At 41.2% G+C, this 26,291-nt stretch overlaps 2 protein-coding genes across 3 annotated transcripts in view; one reads left to right on the top strand and one right to left on the bottom strand.

Moving 5' to 3' along the window:
• Nucleotides 1-13,930, bottom strand: part of LOC130916192 (uncharacterized) — a 51,953-nt gene extending 38,023 nt beyond the window's left edge. For both annotated transcript variants that reach the window (XM_057836702.1, XM_057836701.1), the window contains exon 1: nt 8,773-13,930. In XM_057836702.1, coding sequence (XP_057692685.1) covers nt 9,121-13,638 — 4,518 coding nt within the window. In that variant the 5' untranslated portion in view covers nt 13,639-13,930 and the 3' untranslated portion in view covers nt 8,773-9,120. The remainder of the gene's footprint in view (nt 1-8,772) is intronic.
• Nucleotides 1-26,291, top strand: part of fgd4a (FYVE, RhoGEF and PH domain containing 4a) — a 93,584-nt gene that overhangs the window by 28,334 nt on the left and 38,959 nt on the right. Inside the window, exon 3 of the mRNA XM_057836703.1 lies at nt 8,172-8,258. Within this exon, the coding sequence (XP_057692686.1) occupies nt 8,172-8,258 (87 nt within the window). The remainder of the gene's footprint in view (nt 1-8,171; nt 8,259-26,291) is intronic.

The raw sequence follows: 26,291 nt of genomic DNA, 5'->3' as shown, positions 1-26,291 counted from the left end.
TTATTTAATTATTTTTGTAAATAATCAGACATCTTTTAACTAATAGCATAACTGTCGAAGTCATTTACAATTAACCGAAGAATTTTTTTAATTTATTTTTTTTAAATACCTTTATTGCCTAAAAATGTTTTTCTTTACATGTCTATTAGAGCCGGGCGGTTTACCGAAAATTTACCATCACCGAGATGGTTCACGATGACCGACGTCATTTTGACCATTTCGGTATTTTAATGAAACGTAAAAATAGTCTTTCGAGCCCGCTTTGACCCTCTTTTGGATTATGTTCATTCCACTTTAAGAACGCAGTCAGTGTGCTTATGTATGAAGTCACGTTGTTATCAGGAAATCAAACAAAGAGAAGCCTTTTACGCTAATGCTAGCAGCTAATGCTACAAGTGAACGTGATGGAGTCGGATAATAGTGAAACTACTAGTAGCCATGCCACAGGCAGGCATTTCAAGTATAGACACTCATAGTGTGGCGCCATCACTACATGTGACGGTGGCTTTAACCTTGTCAAAATGGCCGAACTTAATGAGTGGATTGGACACGGATCTGCATCTAGCGATCGATATGTCGCGTTATTTTGTATCTGTGTGTGTATGTGTACTTCAAAAAAAAGTTCTGGAGAAAAAAAAAACTGAAACCTTGAAGTAAACACTTCTGTTGAGTAATTTTGTCACAGCAGCCATTAACAATAAGTTGTCTGTTTGAAGTGTACTGTTCAAGCTGTAAGTCATTTGTTACAATGACATTTTTGCACAGTTGTCATATTGATATTTATAATGTTGAACACTGTTCAGGTCATACAAGCTGTTATAAATGTTCATACTAATATGCTTTGCTTATTTTTTACAAGATATTTTTATATACTTAATGTTTACACTGCTTGTACAATTGTTAAATACGTTAAATTGAAAGCTGGTAAATAAAGCAACTAGAAATGGTTAAATTGTATTTCATGCATTGATTCAGATTTTCATATTATATAACAGTGCGCTGGGGCAGATTTATCGTCATTTATCGTTATCGAGGTAGTTCTGCTCAATTTACTGTGATACGTACTTAACCCTTAGATGCATAAGTGGGTCAAAAATGACCCGGTGAGGTTGTTTTCTTGAAATATCTTCGGAATGAAAAATTATCAATTCATATTCCAGGTTTTCCTCAAAAAACATGTTTTTGATATAATGCCATTCAAAGTTTTTATTGACTTTTTAGACATTTGAAGAAATTGTCATTTTTGTATTACTACCCTAAGCTTCCACAAGTGGGTCAAAAATGACCCACATGCATTTTCTATGGAATCCAATGGGAATATTTCATTCTTATCAACTTTGGCTGTCAGGAATAAATTTACAGAGGGCCTTACAGACTAAGTATGTAAAAAGTGACATCCCTTAAGAAGATTATTTTACACAGCAAGAGCTGATACATGTCCTGCAAGTGTATGTCCATTTAGTATTTTGTGTGTCTTTCATGAGAATGAGAATGAGAATGCTTTATTTTGGACATGAGAAAATAAAAGTAATAAACAAACAAACAAAACAAACAAACAAACAAAAAATACAAACCAATTATAATACTTGAGATAACAGCAGCAATATTTAAGACAATAACAATAATAAATATTAGAATTTATTCATTGTGTCCAAAAAGGAGTAGGATGAAGCATATGCTTATTAAAACCTACCCCCCTTTTCTATTCCTCAATAATATCAGTCCGCCTTATTTAATTAGGCCTCATATCGACAAAGAAATAATGCAACCATATACATAAGATGCAAGACAAAATAAAAATAAAATGAAATAAAAAGTACCAGCCAATAACAGATATGTGAAAACCCCCTATATTAAAACCCTTCCTCTTCCCTATACCCTGTGAAAACCATGTGTTTGTACCACTTCTTAAACTGGGTCATGCTTGGACATTGCTTGAGCCCCTCATCTAACTTATTCCACAGCCTTACTCCACGAACAGAAACACAAAAGCTTTTTAATGTAGTCCGTACTCTCTGATGCTGTAAGTGAAGCTCCCCTCTCAAACTGTAATGACCTTCTCTGTTAGAAAACAACTTCTGTATATTGCCAGGAAGTAACATGTGGATAACCTTATACATGAGCTGAGCTGTTTGAAAATGAACCAAGTCCGTGAGTTTTAAAGTTCTGGATTTTAAAAATAATATATTAGTATGATCCCTATAACCAGCATTATGTATTATTCTTATGGCTCTTTTTTGCAAAATGGATAGTGAATTTATTGTACATTTATAAGTATTACCCCAGACCTCTGCACAGTAGTGTAAATATGGCAGGATTAAAGAGCAGTAAAGAATGTGGAGTGATTTATTATCAAGAAGGTGTTTTGCTTTATTCAGTACTGAAATGCTTCTTGCTAATTTACTTTGTATATGTTTTATATGAGCTTTCCAATTAACCTTGTCATCAATCACAACGCCAAGAAACCTATTTTCATGGACCCTTTCAATATTCACCCCATCTATCTGTATCTGTACGTGACTATATTTATTGTGGCTGCTAAATAACATAAATTTAGTTTTACTTAAGTTTAATGATAGTTTGTTTCTATCAAACCATGCTTTCAGTTTACAAATCTCCTCAGAAACCCTCCCCAGGAGTTCATGTAAGTCCCCCCCAGAGCAAAAGATACTAGTGTCATCTGCAAATAAAACTAATTTTAGTTTGCTTGAAACTTTGTATATGTCATTTATGTAAAGAATGAACAGTTTTGGACCTAACACTGAACCCTGTGGGACGCCACAAGCAATGTCCAAGCATGATGATGCATAGTCACCCAACTTCACAAATTGTTTCCTGTTACTTAAATAACTCTTCACCCAGTGTAGTACCACCCCCCTGATCCCATAATTTTCAAGTTTATTAATTAAAATGTCATGGTTAATAGTGTCAAATGCTTTCTGTAGATCTATGAATATTCCAACTGAATGTAATTTGTGGTCAAGCGTGTTAGTGATCTCCTCAACTGATTCTATTAAGGCTAGTGATGTTGAACTGTTTGCCCTAAATCCATACTGACCATCAAAAAGTAAGTTATATTTACTGATGAAATTATCTAATCGTTTGCTGAATAATTTTTCCAGAATTTTGGAAAATTGTGGAAGTAGAGAAACAGGCCTGTAATTTGTGAAGTGGTGTCTATTCCCAGTCTTGTATACAGTAATGGCACTACTTTAGCTATTTTCATTTTGTTTGGAAATGTACCCGTTTGAAATGATAAGTTACAGATGTATGTTAGTGGTTTTGAAATCCCCTCAATGACCTTTTTCACAACTGTCATGTCAATGTCATTTAAGTCAGTGGATGTTTTGCATTTACAATTATTTACAGTATCGATTATTTCTTCTTCTACAACTGCTGTAAGGAACATTGATCTGGGATTCCTTTTGATGAGGTTGTCATTCCACTCATCAGATAAACTTACATTTGGAATTTTTTTTGCCAGATTATGTCCAATATTTACAAAGAACGTGTTGAAGCTGCTGACAATGTCATCCATATTCTTCTTTTTCATATCATTATCCACAAAGTATTGAGGATAACTCTGTTGTTTACTACCATTTTTAATTATTCCATTCAATATATCCCATATTCCTTTAATATTGTTTTTGTTGTTATACAAAATTTTACTATAATATTCTTTCTTACATACCCTTATAATATTAGTCAGTTTATTTTTATATTTTTTGTATTTATTTTCTGCCTCTGTAGTTCTTTCTTTTATGAATTCTCTATACAGTGTATTCTTCTTCTTACATGCGTTCTGTAATCCTTTCGTGAACCATGGTCGATCTTTGGGCTTTTGTTTTCTGCTGTACTGTTTTAATGGACAGTTTTTATCATATAATGATGTGAATATATTCAAAAACCTTTCATATACACAGTCTATGTCACTTCCATTGCATACATTTTCCCAGTTTTGTTCTAATAAATCCTTTTTAAATGAGTTCAGAGTTTCCTCTGTCCTCACTCGCCTGTATTTGACAATTTGCGCTGGCAAATTTCTAAACTGGGTGCCGTTATAAACTGTAAAAACTGGTAGGTGGTCACTAATATCATTAATTAACAGTCCGCTTACTGTATTAAGTTCAATGTCATTGGAGAATATATTATCTATTAAAGTAGCACTGTTGGTTGTGATTCGGCTCGGTCTGGTGATTTTTGGATACAAACTCAAACTGTACATGGTATTGATAAATTCATGACTCTTTATTATTATTATCAACAAAATAACCTACTTCATAACTAGCTAGCTAACTAAGGCTAGGTTCATACCGCAGGTCCTAATGCACAATTCCGATTTTTTTGTCATATCTGTTTTTTTGGCGTACCCATTCAGACTGCCTTTGTCCATTGAGCCTGTTCAAGTATCACACAAGCGCTCTAATTCGCAGTGCGAGATGCGCTGAGTAAATTGGCCCGCAGGAGCATTGGAGCAGAGAGAAATTGAGCATTGTCAGGCTTATTCTCAACCCATTTTATTTTTTTATGACTGTTGTCAAGCCCGCTCCTTCCCCAAAAGCCACGTTCAAGCTAGGCGCTAACGCTAATGCACAGCTGCACCACTACCGTAGCACCCTCTCTCGCTCTTTGTTGATGTTAATTGCGGCATTAATTCCAATTTGGGGGACTTGCAGGTCGGACCACAGCCACATTGTGGAAAAATGTGGCCTGGATGGGATTTTAACCACATACGAAAGTGACCTGGATCGAATTTGAAAATGGTTTACTTTTATGCGACTTTTCCTGTTCAGTCGAGTCGGAAAAACATGAAAAAATCGGATTTGTGCTAAATTTACAGCTGAAATGGTCCTACAGATGTTGGATGATGGAGAGGCAGTGACGGGGTTGGACTCAAGTGTCCGAAATTTCTGATGATGAGGACCCACACTATTGTCCAGGTGGCAGTGGCAGTTGTCCACCTGGAAATCCAACTGAACAGGATATATCTGACTCATAAGATTCCACTTATCTGTCCTCTAAAGAAGAAAGTGTCCAAATCATGGCCAACAGAATGAGTTAGTAGGGGCTCTTACTAGAGAGAATTACCTCCCACCCAGGGAAGAACACAGAGCCACAATATCTTCAGAAATCGGTCAGTGCCTCCACAAGGGCTTAGCACCGCTGTCTCACCAAAAAGATGCATGGGAGCGCTTCATCATTGATGATAAAATACAAGGAAGGATGAAGTCTATTGCTGTTGTTTTTTTTTTTTTTGTTTTTTCAAAAAATGTTAATTGAATCATAAAGATTTTTCAAGCATGAAATCATTCTTGTGTGGCCCTAAATATCATACTAATTAATATACAAGTGATTATTCTTCACCAAAATGGCATAAAAACACATTGGTTCTAATATGGGTCATTTTTGACCCACTTATGGAAAGTGTAGGGTCCAGTAACTTGTGCATCTAAGGGTTAAGGCCATATCGCCCTGCCCTAATATCTAGCTTGTCATTCATCCAGATCATGGCAGTCGGCAATCTTTCTGCGTCTTTCTGAGGCATAATATTCTTTAGCTCAAGACACAAGACCATCTACATTACGTCATGCCACTCAGATGTCAGTTAACGTGAAGTGATACCTGTTGAGTCGAGTATTCATCATTCACATATTTGTGACTGGTGTCAGTGTGACAGTCATCAGGGCTATTTAATCACTGTGCAGTCCATGTTAGCTGGAGTCTAGTGTGTTTGCATGCACGGACTGCTGATTTATTATGTGTGAGTTTATATGTACACTATCACATGGTACATGTTTTGATACTTGTATTTGATTTGGCTGAGCGTGAGTGTTTTTGGGGGGGCGTGTAAGGGGGTTAATACTGTTTTTCTTTAATCTTTTATGTGCATATTAACGGGCTGTCTGTAATGGTGGTTAGCTGTCTCCATAGACAATGCCCTACATATCCCAGACAGGCAATTAGCATCTCTCCAAAGGCATGTTGCTTTGCATTCTCACATTCTCCAAATAAACAAGTTCACGTCTGATTAATTTTATCAGAAACCTGACCAGTTTAATATTTTATTCCTGTAATGGCTGTGTATTGTATAGACCAGCGTGTGTGTTTGCGCCTCTGCTTTAAAATGTGCAGTTTATTTATCAAAAGAATATATATATTTTAAACAAAGATCAAAATAGAGAAAAATTCCACTCTGTCAACATGGCAGTTTTGGATGAATACTATCCCCATTTTTTCTTGAATGAAAAAAAATTAGATATGACTCACACTACACTTTCCCGTAATAAGCATTTTTTTTTTTTTTAAATTTATGAGGTGTAGGGTTTGGGACATACAGTGGGGCAAATAAGTATTTAGTCAACCACTAATTGTGAAAGTTCTCCCACTTGAAAATATTAGAGAGGCCTGTAATTGTCAACATGTGTAAACCTCAACCATGAGAGACAGAATGTGGACAAAAAAACAGAAAATCACATTGTTTGTTTTTTAAAGAATTTATTTGCAAATCATGGTGGAAAATAAGTATTTGGTCAAAACCAAAAGTTCATCTCAATACTGTGTTATGTACCCTTTGTCGGCAATAACGGAGGCCAAACGTTTTCTGTAACTCTTCACAAGCTTTTCACACACTGTTGGTGGTATTTTGGCCCATTCCTCCATGCAGATCTCCTCTAGAGCAGTGATGTTTTGGGGCTGTCGTTGGGCAACACGGACTTTTAACTCCCTCCTCAGCCTGTGGCGTCAAAATGATAACAAGAACGGTAAGCAAAAAATCCCAGAACCACACGGGGGGACCTAGTGAATGACCTGAGAGCTGGGACCACAGTAACAACAGCTACTATCAGTAACACAACGCGCCGCCAGGGACTCAAATCCTGCACTGCCAGACGTGTCCCCCTGCTGAAGAAAGTACACGTCCAGGCTCGTCTGCGATTTGCTAGACAGGATTTGGATGATCCAGAAGAGGACTGGGAGAATGTGTTATGGTCAGATGAAACCAAAATAGAACTTTTTGGTCATAACACAGATTCTCCTGTTTGTAAGAGAAAGAATACTGAATTGCACCATACCCACTGGGAAGCATGGGGTGGAAACATCATGCCTTGGGGCTGTTTTTCTGCAAAGGGACCCGGACGACTGATCTGTGTAAAGGAAAGAATGAATGGGGCCATGTATCGAGAGATTTTGAGTGAAAATCTCCTTCCATCAGCAAGGGTATTGAAGATGAGACGTAGCTGGGTCTTTCAGCATGACAATGATCCCAAACACACAGCCAGGGCAAAAAAGGAGTGGCTTCGTAAGAAGCATTTCAAGGTCCTGGAGTGGCCTAGCCAGTCTCCAGATCTCAACCCCATAGAAAACCTGTGGAGGGAGTTGAAAGTCTGTGTTGCCCAACGACATCCCCAAAACATCACTGCTCTAGAGGAGATCTGCATGGAGGAATGGGACAAAATACCAGCAACAGTGTGTGAAAAGCTTGTGAAGAGTTACAGAAATGGTTTGGCCTCCGTTATTGCCAACAAAGGGTACATGACAAAGTATTTAGATGAACTTTTGGTATTGACCAAATACTTATTTTCCACCATGATTTGCAAATAAATTCTTTAAAAATCAAACATTGTGATTTTCTGTTTTTTTTCCCCACATTCTGTCTCTCATGGTTGAGGTTTACCCATGTTGACAATTACAGGTCTCTGTAATATTTTCAAGTGGGAGAACTTGCACAATTAGTGGTGGACTAAATACTTATTTGCCCCACTGTACATGGCTATAAAAGTCTACACAACCCTATTTGAAGCTAGGTTTATGTGATTATGAAAAAAAAAGAATAACTTTTAAGACTTTTTAAGACTTTTTCATAATCGGAATTTAGAAAAAAAAAAAAAAAAGTAAGCATGCAAAGTAAGTAAACATACTGAAATAATGTGGTTGCTCAACTGCACACACCCTCGTGTGCCTGGGGTTCTGTCCGTGTTCGGAATAAACTAATCATATCCAAAGTCAGTGTTAAATGTGTAAACCAAAGGCTATTCAAGAAGAATGAACCAACATCATGATGCATTGGAGTGAATGTAATTTCAACTGATTCGGTTTTTAACTTCAAAATTAATGTCATACAGAAATCTAGGTTGCATGATTGTGATAGTAACTTCTGTTTTATGCGGTTGCAGAGAGGAACGACAACGACGCTGTGTGTTTCCATTCCAAGCGTGCTGATGAAAATGCCTGTGTGCCTGTGAAAATCGAGCCCTCCAGAGGTAAGCGGCATCACCCACGCTCAAGTTACTTAAAGCTTTTTATTCGTGTTGTCTAGGAACAGCCAGGTTCAATTAATATATAAAAATATCACATTGTGCACATTTTTAATACTCAAGAATGGCTACAGCCCCTTTAAAAAGGAAGCTTCTTCTGCCCTCAGTTGAGCGTATGGCTACTCGACTTCGGCAGCGAGCTAAACCAACAAAGAAAAATGGAGGCCCAAACTCCTTCCTCTCATTTATTTCTTTGCTTGAACGTGTGTGCGTGTGTGTGTGTGTGGTAAAACTGAAACATACATAAAACACAAATGTTATACACAAAATAAAAGGTTCTATACAATAACATGTTTATGTAAATAACAGAAAACTGGCTCCATTATGAGCAAATGAAATGAAGTGGCTACTTTAGCTTAGCACAAAAACGTGTGGGTTCGCGCCACATAAATAACAACAAAATAACAGAATAGACACACCAAAATTACATCTAACCCACTGTTAAAACGTACAAACTTACAGATTTTGTTTTGTCAAGGGTTCCCAACGATGTATGGTGCAGAGGAGGTGTGTAACGTCTTAACACCTCAAGGCCTCTTTTCCAACTGAAATAAAAAGTTCTTTCTGCCTGCTGCTTACAGCAAGTCGCCACTAGGGGAAGCCGAGCGCAAACAGCAATACCAAAGAAAAACTTAAGATTCTGAGTTAGAATAGCGACATCCTGTGGACGGATGAACAATGTACAATCTTAGAAAGAAATTAAACCCAAAAAGTAGTCAACATAAGACCAGAGGACATAACACTCCCCGCCTGACATCTGCAAGATGTCAGCTCTTAACTAATGAACGATACACAACAACAACTCGTTTTACATGCTACCCTTAGACAGCAAAAGCACAACTTCACGAATTGGGCGAATGTAAAACCTATTCTCGCCGTTTCGGCAAATCTTAACCTCAACTTTTCTGACATTACCGTCCTCACTTGGGAAAGATTTTGTGATCAGTCCGAGTGGCCAATTATTCCTATGTTCCAGAGACTCCCTCATTAAAACAACGTCGCCCATTTGAAGGTTCGGCTTTTTTATTTTCCACTTGCGACGAACCTGCAAGCCTGCGATGTATTCTTTCTGCCAACGACTCCAGAAAACATTAGCTAAGTACTGCACGCGCTTCCATTGGGCTTTGAATAGGTCACTGGTCTGAAACTGCCCTGGTGGAATCGGTGGTGTGCCAACCTTTTGCGTGAGTAGCATCGCAGGAGTAAGAATGACTGGGTTTTCGGGATCTGTAGAAACGGCTGTTAGCGGACGGGCATTTACAATTGCGGTGACTTCAGCTAACAATGTTACGAGTACTTCATGTGTGAGCTTCCCATATGGATGTTCAAGGAGCATTGCATTGAGGATTTTTCGGGTGACGCCGATCATGCGTTCCCAGGAACCAGCCATATGGGATGCATGTGGAGGATTAAACTGCCATTTGCACGCACTGTCTTTCAAGAATGTGCCTATTTTGTCATTGTGACAGCCTAGTTTGTCTATTTGGAGCTCTTTGCAGGCACTCACAAAATTTGTCCCACAATCAGATCTCAAGAGTTTGGCACCACCTCGGATGGCAAAGAAACGACGCAGTGCATTAATGAATGACGATGTGTCCATTGACTCAATCACTTCAATATGAATTGCACGTGTACTCATGCAGGCGAATATGACTGCCCATCTTTTAGCATCTGCATTAGCACCACGCGTTTTTCTCACTGTAACGGACCAGGGACCGAACACATCAAGGCCTACATTTGTGAAAGGAGGGTCCGTGGACAGCCTGTCTTCAGGTAGCTCAGCCATGATCTGTTCAGGTTGCCTGCCCCTTAATTTGCGGCATGTGATGCACTTGAAAATCACACTGCTTACTGCTCTTTTTCCTCCCACAATCCAAAAGCCCCCTGCTCTGACTGCTCCCTCCGTGAAATGCCTTCCCTGGTGACATAATTTTTCGTGAAAGTGTCTTATTATGAGCTGAGCAAGATGGTGCTTTCCAGGGATTAGTATGGGATTGGTTTCTTCTGCAGACAACTGTGCTTTCTTTAGTCGGCCTCCAACTTTAAGGAGCCCTTGCGTGTCAACAAATGGATTCAGTTTGCTGAGTGGACTTGAGTTTTTTAAAGCTGTGCCTTTTTCAATGCATCCAATATCTTCTGCGAAGACCTCTCTTTGAACGGTGCGAATGATCGTGGTCTTGGCTAGTTGCAGTGACTTTTCAGTTAAATGTTTGTTGCAGTTGTGCCAGCCACGACAGGAAACCTCAGAGTTGTTCTTGAATGATTGAGCTATATGTTGGAGTTTGGCAATAGCCTTTTGCAGCACCTTCCAACTTGAAAACCTTTCAAATCTGGCACTATTAAACTGGCCTTTTGATAGGGTGGTAGTGCAAGTTGTTACCTCAGGACGCAACTCACAGTCAGTCTCTGGGTCTATGAGATCGAAGGTTTGACTTCGAACTTGACTTTGGTCCAACCTGGAGAGGAAAGCTGGGCCTCTGAGCCAGGTGGAGCTGGAGAGCTGCTCAGCGGGCAACGCTCGTGTGGCATGGTCTGCCGGATTTAAGTGTGTGGGCACGTAATGCCACTGGTGAGTTTGTGCAAAGCGCCTGATGCGTTCGACTCTGTTGTGCACATAAACGTGAAAGCGTCTCTTGGTGTTTGAGATGTACCCAAGCACTACCTTTGAGTCTGTGTAAAGATTCACCTGATCGACTGTGACATCCAGCTCCTCTAGAACCAACTCTGCTACTTCCACGGCCAGGACTGCTGCACAGAGTTCAAGTCGGGGTATGGTGATGTCTGGTTTAGGAGCTAAACGTGCTTTGCCGAGGAGGAATCCCACTTCGCTGTGTCCGTCCTCATTTGTGAGTTTGAGGTATGCTACAGCACCTACGCCTTTTGTGGAAGCATCACAAAAAACGTCAATCTCTATTCTTTGGGCTGCAGACAGCGGTATTGAAGTGTACATTCTGGGAATTTCAAGATGTTGTAGGTGTTCGAGGGAACTTTTCCACTTTTGCCACTGTTCTAATTTGTCTTTTGGCAGTTCAGTGTCCCACTCTGAAACATTTGTGGAAATGTCTCTGAGTATGGTTCTACCCCCTACGATTACTGGAATAGCAAAACCAAGTGGGTCGAACACACTGTTGATAACTGACAGAACTCCCCTTTTTGTGAACGGCCTTTCATTTACTCTTACTTGGAACTTGAATTGGTCAGTCAACAGCTCCCATCCTAAGCCCAAACTGCGCTGCATTGGTGGGGTAGTCTGCCCAATGTCAAGACCTTGCATGCCTACAGCACGATCTTCGGTTGGAAAGGCTCCTGTTATGAGAGGACAATTGGATGAGATTTTGTGCAGGCGTATGTTACACTGAGCCAGCATCTTCTGTGCCCTACTAAGAACATCAATGGCCTGCTCTATGGAAGAGAATGATTTTAGCCCATCATCTACATAGAAGTGCCGTTCAATGAATTCTTTTGCGTCACTGCCAAATTCCATTTCTCCTTCTATGGCTGTTCTTTTCAGTCCAAAGATGGCGACTGATGGGGAAGGACAATTACCAAACACATGGACAGTCATCCTAAATTCTTGCACTTTTCCATCAAGGTCATGATTTTGGAACCACAAGAAACGAAGGTAGTTACGGTGGTCTTCTCGTACTACAAAGTTGTGAAACATATGCTCCACATCTGCCATAACGGCGTATGGGTCGGACCTAAACCGCATCAGAACTCCTACGAGAGTGTTGTTAAGATCTGGTCCCTTGAGGAGCACGTCATTGAGAGAAACATTGTCAAGTTGAGCGCTCGAATCAAAGACTACCCTAATTTTTTCTGGCTTTTGCGGGTGGTAAACGCCAAAACTAGGGAGATACCAGCACTCTTGATCTGGCGCCAGTGCGGGCGCTGGTTCGGCATGGCCCTTGCTGAATATTTTCTCCATAAACTCAGCGTAATGCGCTCTCATTTCAGGTTTTCTTCTCAGCGTTTTGCGGAGCGACATTAAACGATTGTAGGCCTGCTGCCGATTGTCAGGTAGGCGCCGCCTAGGTGAGCGGAATGGAAGTGGAGCTACCCAGTTATTCGCCTCATCTTTAGCAAAGTTGTTGTGCATAATGTCTAGGAACAACGCATCTTCTGCCGAAAGTGCAACTTTGTCGTCATTTGTTGTTTGTTGGAAAATATGTTGTCCTAGTTCCGCTTGTGTGTTTAGTGGATCGTTTTTGGTGTATTTCTCTTTGATAACGATTGTGTTTTCGCAAGGACTGAGGAACGTGGGACGTCCACTGTTTAGAACGTTCGTCTTAAATGAGTTCAATGTGGGTTTATGAGCTCCAGAGAGACAGACATCACCTATGACAACCCATCCTAAATCGAGACGCTGGGCATGAGGTGCATTGTTTGGCCCATTTACCTGACCACGAACTTTATGAGCCTGAATGATGTCCCTTCCCAGGAGCAGAAGAATGTCTGCCGATGGGTCGAGAGGAGGAATCTGTGAAGCGATTGATCGCAAATGAGGGTGAGCTGCTGCTACCTCAGGGCTGGGAATTTCGTCTCTATTATCTGGAATCTGATCACATTCTGTTATTGTAGGCAGCATCATGGAGACCTTACCATCTACATCTTCTACAACAAAGCCATCAGCTTTGCGACCTCGTGTCTCTGATAAACCTGCACATGTTCTCATGGTGTATGGGAATATGGTACCTTGCACATTAAACATGTCAAAAAACGCAGATCTGGCTAAGGATGAATTGCTCTGATCATCCAACATGGCATATACCCTCTTTTTCTTTTCTGGAGAAGTTCGGCGATATACATTAACTAAACAGATCTTTGAGCATGATTTTCCTTTTACGCCTTGCCCACATACTTCTGTGCAACTGGCTGTGTTCACAGGATTTGGGCCCTCAGACTCCCCGCCGTGACTCTGGGTTGGGGGATTAAAGTCTTGAGGTGTCCATGGAGGTGGACCGACATGCATGGCAGACACATGAGCATCGCTATCACATTCTGAGCATTGGATAATAGCTTTACAGTCTCGAGCCCTGTGATTTGTGGACGCACAACATTTAAAACAAATGGCGTGCTCTTTGAGAATGTTCTTTCTTTCGTCTAGTGTTTTCATTCTAAACCCCCTGCATTTGACGAGTGAATGAGGTTTTTGGTGGATAGGACATTGTTTGTCTGGATCGAGTGCTGTCAATTTAGCCGGACTGATCTCTATTTTATTCACCGCCAATGGAACTCTGTATTTGTCTCGTCTTACTGATGTCTTATCAACCCTTGGATTTATTACGTTTGAACACTGTAACATAAAGCTAGGGTCTGTTCTCATTTCAGCGTAGTCATTTACGAACCGCACAAAATACGAAAAAGGTGGATAGACTGCACCGTTTTCCCTTTTGTATTTGGTACCTTGTGTAACCCATGACTCCTGGAGTCCATATGGGAGTTTTTCAACTATCGGGTTTATGCCCCTTGGTGTGTCGAGAAAGCTAAGACCCGGCAAATAACTTTCACTTTTGGCATACGATAGCTCTAACAGAAGATCAGCAAGCTCCTGCAGTAAGTGAGTGTCTTTGTTGGAGATTCTTGGAAAAGTCTGCAACCGTTGGAAGAGTGAGGATTCAATTACCTCTGGAGAGCCATACGTCTTGTCTAGCCGCTGCCACAGACGCTGGAGACCTGCCTGCGGATTACTCACGTGGACCGCCCTGATCCTCTGAGCGTGTTGAAGAGACTCCCCGCCGAGCCACTTGGTGAGAAGGTCGAGCTCTTCGCTGGGCTTGAGATTGAGGCCTTCCGTCGCGTTGCAGAACATGGACTTCCAGGACAGGTAGGACTCTGGCCGGTTGTCGAAAACCTTGAACCCCGATGTCAGCAGATCACGCCGTGCTAGATAGGCTGCTAAATTGGACAGTTCACTTTGTGGGGTTGCTGAAGGTGTAGGCTGGTGTGAGATGTCCGTTCTCGCACGATGAGATTGGAGATGCTCTTCGTCAGCGATGTCGATGTGACGCACATGTGGAAAAGCACCAGCTGATTTTGGGCTATTTTCTGGTTGTTGAGAGTCATTGTGCCTAACCAGGTGCTCAGTGTTTGGCGTTTGTGTGCCATCTGCTTGCACACGCTGGTCGTCAAAGTGAGCATGCACATACTCTTGTGCACGCCTGATGGAGGGGGGTGTCTTGGAAAATACCCCTTGCTCGCTGAGGTCGACTTTGGCGCGCTCCTCTTCTTCGAAAGTCGCCTCCCAAACTTTAGCTGCGGCGAGCGCTGCTTCTGCTTCACCTTCCGTCTTCAGAGCGTGTAGTGTTGCCTCGATGCGTGCCTTCTCGACCTCCATGTCGATTTGGCGTTTGGCGTACCGTGCTCTGGCGTAGGCAGCTTCGGCGTCTGCTCGTGCTTGTGCAGCAGCTTGACTCGTTCTGGACCGGCGTGAAGAATGAGAATGACTGGCCTCCGACCTGGTGACCACTTGGCTGATAGGTGGTGAAACTTCTTGCTGAGACATCTTGGGTGCTTGATGTGTTGAAAATCTTTTTACTCTTCTGCCCTCAGTTGAGCGTATGGCTACTCGACTTCGGCAGCGAGCTAAACCAACAAAGAAAAATGGAGGCCCAAACTCCTTCCTCTCATTTATTTCTTTGCTTGAACGTGTGTGCGTGTGTGTGTGTGTGGTAAAACTGAAACATACATAAAACACAAATGTTATACACAAAATAAAAGGTTCTATACAATAACATGTTTATGTAAATAACAGAAAACTGGCTCCATTATGAGCAAATGAAATGAAGTGGCTACTTTAGCTTAGCACAAAAACGTGTGGGTTCGCGCCACATAAATAACAACAAAATAACAGAATAGACACACCAAAATTACATCTAACCCACTGTTAAAACGTACAAACTTACAGATTTTGTTTTGTCAAGGGTTCCCAACGATGTATGGTGCAGAGGAGGTGTGTAACGTCTTAACACCTCAAGGCCTCTTTTCCAACTGAAATAAAAAGTTCTTTCTGCCTGCTGCTTACAGCAAGTCGCCACTAGGGGAAGCCGAGCGCAAACAGCAATACCAAAGAAAAACTTAAGATTCTGAGTTAGAATAGCGACATCCTGTGGACGGATGAACAATGTACAATCTTAGAAAGAAATTAAACCCAAAAAGTAGTCAACATAAGACCAGAGGACATAACAAAGCTTGATTATTTAATTAGATAAGGACATTGTTTTTGTACTCATCATATCACTCATCATTTCCGTCTTGATGTCTCTTGGTCTCATTTGTGTTTCTCATTACTGTTGGTAACTCCTGACAATGTCAATCTAATCTCACTTTGGCTCCTGGATTAGAAAATGAGGCAGGGTTAATCTGGAAAAAAGTCTGTTAGTAGTCTCCTTGCCTGCTGGTAATGGAGATGTGTCACACTTTATATACTACACACACACATAAGCGCACGCACACACACAGTTGTGGTGGGCACAACAAAAGCTCCACATAAAGCCAGATGGGATACACGCCCCCTAATCCCACAGGGGGATGTAGGGCATCTGAGTATGATGCAAAGATGCTCCAATTGATGTGTTTTATGGATTGATGCATTTTTACGTGACAATAGATAATGTTTGCAGCAGGCGTTCTTAAATGAGTCTTTTGTGTATTCAGGAAATGTATTAAGTAGGTGTGTACATTCTCATTATATTGAACACAACATTTTCATTGAAATCTTGCGTAATAGTTGTAGTTCCTCATGAAAACAAATAACTAAATGACTTGCTTTTGACCTTCTGAATCTAGGAATTTATGACAGGGGCTTAAAATGAGTTCACGGAAAGAAATGTGACATTAAAATCATTTATATTTCCCTGTTCTTCAAATGAAATGTGATTATTAAAATTATCTACGTAAAAGAAATATTTTATTGCTCCTTAACAAAAAAGTAATAGATGGGGGACTCTTATATCTTTGTTTCATTTTTCAACCACTTTTACTATGTTATATATGGCAGAAAACACTCAGATGACTTGAAGTTCCGCTCTGAGATCCCCAATTTGGCCATATTTCAAAATTGTCCGAAATGCATGTGTGATATATCATTGGCTTAAAATCTCAATTTTCTGGGGGAAGAATGGTTTTGATGGTTTAAACAAAAATATATATTTTAAACCCCTAAACCCGAGGTGAGAGCATGAAAGAGCATAATTAAAGACACCATGATTTTAACTAGGGTTGTTCCGATCATGTTTTTTTGCTCCCGATCCGATCCCGATCGTTTTAGTTTGAGTATCTGCCGATCCCGATATTTCCCGATCTGATTGCTTTTTTTTTGCTCCCGATTCAATTCCAATCATTCCCGATAATTTTTCCCGATCATATACATTTTGGCAATGCATTAAGAAAAAAATGAATAAAACTCGGACGAATATATACATTCAACGTACAGTACATAAGTACAGTATTTGTTTATTATAACAATAAATCCTCAAGATGGCATTTACATTATTAACATTCTTTCTGTGAGAGGGATCCACGGATAGAAAGACTTGTGACTTAGTATATTATGGCTAAATATTGCCATCTAGTGTATTTGTTGAGCTTTCAGTAAATGATACTGTAGCCATGCCCAAATGCATGATGGGAAGTGGAACCATGACTGTGCGTAGTGCTACCAATTAATATATATCCTCTCTGAGTTGGGAAATAACATAAGGTGTTAAGAAAATGATCAATTGCTACCTTGTTTCCCCACATTGCTTCCCATCATATTTCTAATCGTAGGGAGAGCGATTGTAAGGCTTAAGCCAATTTAAAAAGGCTCCAAAGGCTGCCAAAATTCACTCTACATATTATATGCTGCCTTTTATCTCTCTATAAAGGTAAAACGGTGCCATTACAGATTGAGCGCGACAATGCGTGAGTGGGTCGTGCAGCGCATGCATTAATTGCGTTAAATATTTTAAGGTGATACATTTTTTTAAAAATTAATTACCGCCGTTATTGGGATGAATTTGATAACCCTACCTTAAGCCTAAACTAAAGACTCAGGATGAGTGTAACATATTATGTCTGTAACGTTAAATACAATTAGAAAACCGATTTAATTAAAATATATATATATATATATTAAAAAAAGGCATGGCCGATATTTTTTTGCCGATTCCGATACTTTGAAAATGACATGATCGATCGGGACATCTCTAATTTTAACGAGATATTATCGTATACTTACATTGTTTCGATCAAAAAACTCCATGTAGCATATTTCAACGAGTGTCAAAACACAGCTGTGAATGGCCACAGCTGGACTTTTTGGGGGTTTTCTGGGTGAAACACGGTAATATAGGAAGAGTCGCAATGCAGAAATCGCAGACTTCAAGGAATGGTCGAGATTTTCTTTTTAATATTTTACCCTTTTGAACTATTTTTTTTTTTCAATTTTTTTTTGTGTGGATCGATTATCATCTAAAATATCGGGGAAAATGCGACAGTAACAAAAAATTATGAGGTAGATATCCATGACCTATTCATAGACACAATTTTTTTTTCATTGTGACGTAATTTGTTAAAAGTTTAAAATATGCAAGTGAATAATTTTAAAAAGTCGTTTTTTTTTTTTTTTTTTTTTTTTTTAAAGTAAATATTAGACATCAATTAATGATTCTAAACTAAAAATGATAGGCATTTTGGATAACAAATATAATTACCTTTTTTTTATGGCAAGGTTGAAACAAAAGCGGTTGCGTGGTGTCTGTAAAAGGGGTGTCCAGGGTAAAACGGACAAATTAAAAATAGTTTGAAACTGCCATGGCAGCATACAAACATATTGTTCTATGAAACACAACAGTTCACTTCAACAAATCCAATATAATTTGAGAGTAGCTAAAATTAAAAATGTATAAAAATACCTTTAAAAAAGTTCCTACATAATGTCAAAATGGAAGGTGTGACATATTTACGTCACACTGCTGTCGACATAGTGTGCACTTCCTGTGGGTGTGGTATTACAGTATAAAAGGGGATCTCTGCTATGTCTCTGTGACATATATGATGAGAAGCACACTGAATAAAGAAGTGTTGTTCCATTCAAGTCTCGGCCTTACATGTACTGAGATCAGGGAAGTACCTAACAAAAGTGGTGACGAGGAACGTCTGGACCTGCGTCAGCTTGGACGTGCTGTTTTTGGAGTTACTGCGGGTCGCGATGCTCCAGGGGACAGACTGCGCCGACCTCAGCTTCCACGTCATGACTTCGTGGGGAGGACGAGCGGAGTTTTCAAAAGGAGCTTGAAGGTGCTGTATAACCAGGCGCTATGGCGGGAGTTATCGGCTCTGTTGGTCCTTTTGATGAGCTTGTGGAACAGTGGAGCTCGTACACGGAGCGGTTCGGCTATTTCGTGGAAGCTAACGAAATAGCGGAAGAGAAAGTGGTGCCCATGTTTTTGAGCGTTATTGGGCCAAAGACTTTCAATTTACTGAGAAACTTGCTTCAACCCGATAAACCTGGTCGTAAAACGTACAGGGAAATCGTGGAAACTCTTAATGGACATTTTTCACCCAAGCCCCTTGTGATAGCTGAGAGATTCCGATTTCACAGGAGAAATCAGGAAGAGGGGGAATCTGTCACTATGTTCGTAGCGGCGCTGCGGAAGCTGGCTGAACATTGTGAGTTTGGTGATGTTTTAGAAGACACATTAAGAGACAAATTGGTATGTGGACTGAGAAATGAAGCAACACAAAAGAAGTTACTTTCAGAAAGTGGACTGACATTAAAGACAGCCTTTGATGTAAGTGTGGCTATGGAAATGGCTTCAAAGGAGGCTCAACAACTGAACATTACGAGCAGAATACACCAAGTGGCAAGTACCCAAAGCAATGTTGCTGGTCCCTGTTTTAGGTGCGGTAAAACAGGGCACCTTTCCTCCACCTGCTGGTGCAAAGAAACGAACTGTCATCGTTGTGGGAAGGAGGGTCATGTTGAGCGTGCCTGTCGGAAAAAAACAAGCACAGACAAAGATAAGGAAATGAATGACAAGAGGAAAACAAAGAAATATGTCAAAGCGGTAGAGAGTGCCTCTACTTCCGAAGATGAAAGTGACGTGCACATCGTGCATGTAATGAGCATTATTTTTGGTGTGAAGAAGTTCCACCAATATTTGTATGGAAGGAAGTTTACTCTGTTAACGGATCACAGACCACTGACAACGATTTTGGGACCTAATGCAGGAATCCCTTCACTGGCTGCTGCACATCTTCAGAGGTGGGCTTTGTTGTTATCAGCTCACTCATACGACATCAAGTATCGTAAATCTGATTTGCATTACAATGCTGATGGACTTTCGAGGTTGCCGCTTCCTGTCACAAAACATGAACCTACCTCAGTGGAAATATTCTATTTCCGAAATGTTGAACATGCACCTATTTCAGCGTCGCAAGTGAAACGTGCAACTCGGAACGACCCCGACCTGTCAGTCGTCATGGACATGGTAATTAAAGGACAAACCAAGTGTGAGAACACCGCTCTCAAACCTTTTTTGGATAGGAGGTGGGAACTTTCTGTTCAATCGGGTTGTTTGCTGTGGGGGAGGAGAGTGATTGTGCCACAGTCATTGCGTGCTAAAATGCTTGCGCAACTGCATGCAGGTCACAGTGGTATTGTTAAAATGAAAGAAATGGCGAGAAGTTATTTTTGGTGGCCAGGATTAGATAAACAGATCAAAGAGACGGTAAAAAGTTGTTCATCTTGCCAGAAGATTCGCAACAATCCACCTGCAGCCCCACTTCATCCTTGGGATTTTCCTCAGGACCCTTGGCACCGCATTCATATTGACTTTGCGGGGCCTTTTGAAAATCGAATGTTTCTGGTTGCTATCGATGCCCATAGTAAGTGGCCAGAGGTAGCTATCATGAAATCAACCACATCGGAAAAGGCAATTGAGAAGTTAGGGGAGATGTTTAGTCGTTTCGGAGCCCCTGCACAACTCGTCTCAGACAATGGCCCCCAATTTGTGTCAAAAGAAATGGTTGAATTCCTGCAAGCCAATGGGGTCCAACACATTAAGTCGGCTCCCTATCACCCGGCAACCAACAGCCTGGCAGAGAGGTTTGTGCAGACCCTCAAACATGCTCTCAAAGCATCACAAGGGCAAAGTACACTCCATCAGAGACTACACGAATTTCTCCTCAAATGCCGAACATCTGTGCACGCAACTACCAAAGTATCGCCAGCGAGCCTCATGTTTTCTCGAGAGATACGAACTGGCATGGATCTTCTGAAACCACCAACCCTGAGCGAGATCGTTCAAATGGATCAACGGGAGCAAGTCAAGTACAGAGACCTGCATTCCAAGAACCGAGTTTTTGCACCTGGTGACTCTGTTATGGCCCGGAGTTACCAGAGTAAGGAAAAGTGGGCCCCTGCCACCATCATTGCTCAAACTGGGCCTGTTTCCTACACAGTTTAGACAGCTGATGGTGTTTGACGTCGCCATGTGGATCAATTGGTGGGAACACCAGACACTACTCCAGAACTGTCTCTTGATTGTGATGATGCTAGCAGTGTAATTATACCAGAAATGTCTAGCTTACCGGATGTGTCAAAAATACCAGAAATGTCTAGTTTACCGGATGTGTCAAACCCAAACAATCCTGCTGTAATTGTGTCTAATTCAACCAATGCACAAACGGAACCTGAAACGGTATCGGAACCTGTTTCCACAAGTGGAAAATCGGAAGTGACTGTTGAACGTCGTTATCCTGCACGCGACAGTAATAAGTAATGAGGGAAAAACAGAAGGTATTTTTGTGTTTATTTCTGGGACATGTTATGTAAGGGGGGAGGAGATGTGACATATTTATGTCACACTGCTGTCGCCATAGTGTGCACTTCCTGTGGGTGTGGTATTACAGTATAAAAGGGAATCTCTGTTGTGTCTCTGTGACATATATGATGAGAAGCACACTGAATAAAGAAGTGTTATTCCATTCAAGTCTCGGCCTTACATGTACTTAGATCAGGGAAGTACATAACAAAAGGAATTCCGAGTGAGCGGACCAGTTTATTGAAAGCGGTGTACTACCAGACATTCCGACAGCTTTCATGTGTTTCGAATGGCATGCACACTCGCGTGCCTTTCTTACCACATCACAATAGCATTCTCGTGGCAGACAAATGTCACAATATGGTATCGTGTAGGCGAACACTACCGAACAACTCAGGCGCACCGTACTGTTTTTATGAGCTGTTGACCAGCTCCAAATATCGTGGCTGCAATTCCAAATCCAGAATGTGGTGTCGCAACAGTATAGGCATTGCATCCAATCAAAATGCCATGTTATATCATCTGATCATGTGTCCTTCCCGCTTGCTTTAAACACATTTGACCTTATTTTAACACAAATTTAAAAGTATTTCTTTGTGTCTGTTTTCACTCTCTATCACTAAAGGTAAAACATACATGGGTCGGACACCATAATGGAAACACCTTAAAAAATAAACAAAAACTAATTTAATATAGTGTAGGTCCGCCTTTGGCGGCAATTACAGCCTCAATGAATGGATGAATGAATGAATGAAATGTTTATTGTCATCATCATCAGTATCATTGACAGTTACAAAATGTGGAATAATTTGCCCGAAGAAAGAAAGAAATCTTTGACAGTCACAAAATGTGGAATAATTCGCCCGAAGAAAGAAAGGAAATCGAAGACGGACAAAGGCAGACGGGAAAAGCATATGCTTATCAATGCCCGTCCCCCTACAGCCAGGGACGCACAGTCTAACATGGTAGAGTTGCATACATCACATTACATGAGCTTTTCTTTTTCTTTTTTTTTTGTTTTTGTCCTTTTCACTTATATTATCTTCTCAAAAGTTATTGATTGCCATGGCACTTGCAATATTGTCGATAGGAGTAGGTTCATTGGATAGGTTGATTTTCAAGTTGGTGTAGGGAGGGATGGCCGAGGATGTCATGGAGGCCCACGTCTAGTTCCACATTTATTTGCTTAGAGAGACTTGTCAGGTCCTTCCCTGAACAAAAGATATTTGTGTCGTCCGCAAAAAGTACTATTTTTAGTAGTTCAGATGCTTTGTATAAGTCATTTATGTATATGATGAACCATTTCGGTCCCAGGAAGGAGCCTTGGGGCACGCCGCATGTGACTTGACGTGTAGTTGATTTACACCCATCAAATGTTACATATTGTGATCGGTTATGTAGGTAGCTACGTACCCAATTAGTACGACGCCTCGAATTCCAAATCTCTCTAGTTTGTCCAGTAAGATATTGTGGTTAACTGTATGGAAGGCTTTTTTTAGGTCCAGGAAAATTCCCACGGAGTATTGTTTTTGTTCAATAGCATCTGTGATGATTTCTACAGACTCTGCTAGAGCTGCGCAGTGGAGTGGTTTTTTCTAAACCCGTATTGGCTATCATGTGGTAAATGATGCTTTGTTATGAATGTATCCAGTCTGGTGTTGAAGAGTTTTTCGAGGATTATAGATAGTTGAAGCAGGATTGAGATGGGTCTATAGTTGTTGAACTCATGTGAGTTCCCGCCTTTGAAAATTGGGACAACTTTCGCAATTTTTATTTCATCAGGGAAGACTCCTGTCTCGAAAGATTTATTGAAAATATGGGTTATGGGGTATAGTATTTCATTATGAATGTTTTTAATGAGTTTCATATCAATTTCATTTAGGTCAGTCGATTCTTTGTTAACACAAATTCTTGTTAACATTAATTTCTTAACCTCAACGACCTGAACTGGTTCCAAGAACATGGATTTTAGTATAGGCTCAGGGTGCCTGTAGCCAATTCTCAAAGGTATTGATTAATAAAACTTGTGAATTGTTTCCAAAGGAATTTTAAGCCATATGTCAGTTAGAATACTCTCTAACACTTTTAGAGATGATGGCGGGGGAAATCGACGTCTTATTTGAATCTCTAAAACTGACCATAAATGCCCAATAATGTTGAGGTCTGGGGATTGTGACGGCCATACAAGATGCTCAACTTCTTTAGAATGTTCCTCATGCCATTTCTTAACAAGTATATCCACTGATTATGATGCCAAAATGTTAGGTGTTTTCATTATTTTGTCCAACCCTTGTACATTGTTGTACCTCGACATACGATCGCTTCGACACACAGTCTTTTTGACATACCAGGTCAAATTTGACTCGCCCTTTGTTTCTACATCCGATGACTTGCTCGAAATAATACGACATGACAACGCCGTAGATTGCACGGCAGATTTTCTTGTGCGAGAAATCAACACGGGTTCCAACAAGGTTAGTACAGGTGGTGAAACAAAGAAAAAGGTGATGCTGGCTTACCATTGAAATGAAGATGGAAATGATAGAAAAATATGAGCGGGGGGGTGCGCATCTGTGAATTGGTTGAACAATATTGCCGTAGAATGTCTACGATCTCGACGGTCCTCCTCAGACTTCTGTTCGCCAATCTTTATAAGTTAAGGTAACAATTATTATTGTGGTAACATCACCAAAGAAATTGCCAGCTTTGTCGTGTTTTTTTCATTTATTTCAGAACTTGTGCAACACAACACGCCTACTGTCTGCCGCAGTTGACGGTGTTCTCAACAAAACATTAAAAGAGAAAATGAAATCTCAACCGCACCTATCTCTCTCTGTGACGTCAGCGACGCGGTACGTTCAGGTACAGCACGCAAAACACGTCCGCCACATTAGATCCCGATTCATTACATTATTACAGAAATTATCATCATGGTTTTTATTAGGGTTGTTCCGATCATGTTTTTTTGCTCCCGATCCGATCCCGATCGTTTTAGTTTGAGTATCTGCCGATCCCGATATTTCCCGATCCGATTGCTTTTTTTTGCTCCCGATTCAATTCCAATCATTCCCGATAATTTTTCCCGATCATATACATTTTGGCAATGCATTAAGAAAAAAATGAATAAAACTCGGACCAATATATACATTCAACATACAGTACATAAGTACTGTATTTGTTTATTATGACAATAAATCCTCAAGATGGCATTTACATTATTAACATTCTTTCTGTGAGAGGGATCCACAGATAGAAAGACTGGTGACTTTGTATATTGTGACTAAATATTGCCATCTAGTTTATTTGTTGAGCTTTCAGTAAATGATACTGAAGGCCATGCCCAATGCATGATGGGAAGTGGAACCATGACAAGTGAAACCACGACTGTGCGTAGTGCTACCAATTCATATATCTTCTTTGCGATAGGATATAACTTAAGGTGATAAGAAAAAGATCAATTGCTACCTTGATTCCCACATTTCTTCCCATGATATTTCTAATCGTAGGGAGAGGGATTGTAAGGCTTTAGCCAATTAAAATAAGGTTCTAAAGGCTGCCAAAATACACTTTACTCATATAAGCTGCCTTTTAGTTCCCTATATAGGCAAAATGGCGTCAATACAGATGGAGCGTGGCAATGCGTGAGTAAGTTGTGCAGCGCATTTATTAATTGCGTTAAATATTTTGACGTGATACTTTAAAAAAAAAAAAAAAAAAAAAATTACCGCCGTTATTGGGATAAATATGATAACCCTACCTCAAGCCTAAACTAAAGACTCTAGATAAATGTAACATATTATGTCTGTAACGTTAAATACAATTAGTAAACAATTTAATAATAAAATATATATATATTAAAAAAAGGCATGGCCGATATTTTTTTGCCGATTCCGATACTTTGAAAATGACGTGATCAGACCCGAACGATCCTCATCGGGACATCTCTAGTTTTTATTAATAATTTGTTTTGCTATGTGTAATTGGTATTTTCAATAGCACCAGCAGTATTTATTAATGATTTGGTGTAGGTTTTCTGACTGTGGAACTCCATCCATCCATCCATTATCTTCCGCTTAATCCGGGGTCGGGTCGCGGGGGCAGCAGCTTTAGTAGGGAAGCCCAGACTTCCCTCTCCCCAGCCACTTCAGCCAGCTCCTCCGGCGGGATTCCAAGGCGTTCCCAGGCCAGCCGAGCGACATAGTCTCTCCAGCGTGTCCTGGGTCGACCCCGGGGCCTCCTGCCGGTGGGACATGCACGGAACACTTCCCCAGGGAGGCGTCCAGGAGGCATCCGAACCAGATGCCCGAGCCACCTCAACTGGCTCCTCTCAACGCGGAGGAGTAGCGGCTCGACACCAAGCCCCTCCCGGATGACCGAGCTTCTCACCCTATCTCTAAGGGAGAGCCCGAACACCCTGCGGAGGAAACTCATTTCGGCCGCTTGTATCCGGGATCTTGTTCTTTCGGTCACGACCCACAGCTCGTGACCATAGGTGAGGGTAGGAACGTAGATCGACCGGTAAATCGAGAGCTTCGCCTTTTGGCTCAGCTCCTTCTTCACCACAACGGACCTGTGCAGAGTCCGCATCAGTGCAGACGCTGCACCGATCCGCCTGTCAATCTCCCGCTCCCTCCTACCCTCACTTGTGAACAAGACCCCAAGATACTTGAACTCCTCCACTTGGGGCAGGATCTCATCTCCGACCCAGAGAGGGCACTCCACCCTTTTCCGGCTGAGGACCATGGTCTCGGATTTGGAGGTGCTGATCTTCATCCCAACCGCTTCACACTCTGCCGCGAACCGCCCCAGTGAGAGTTGGAGGTCACGGCTTGATGAAGCCAAGAGCACCACATCATCTGCAAAAAGCAGAGATGCAATGCTGAGGCCACCAAACCGGACACCCTCAACGCTTCGGCTGCGCCTAGAAATTCTGTCCATAAAAATTATGAACAGAATCGGTGACAAAGGGCAGCCTTGGCGGAGTCCAATCCTCACTGGGAACGAATTCGACTTACTGCCGGCAATGTGGACCAGACTCTGACACCGGTCGTACAGGGACCGAACAGCCCTTACCAAGGGGCTCAGTACCCCGTACTCCCGGAGAACCCTCCACAGGACTCCCCTAGGCACACGGTCGAACGCCTTCTCCAAATCCACAAAACACATGTGG

Source organism: Corythoichthys intestinalis, chromosome 5, assembly GCF_030265065.1.
Source record: "Corythoichthys intestinalis isolate RoL2023-P3 chromosome 5, ASM3026506v1, whole genome shotgun sequence".
NCBI lineage: Eukaryota > Metazoa > Chordata > Actinopteri > Syngnathiformes > Syngnathidae > Corythoichthys > Corythoichthys intestinalis.
The sequence above is the reverse complement of the archived record's forward strand: the minus strand, read 5'-3'. Positions and strand labels throughout refer to the sequence as shown.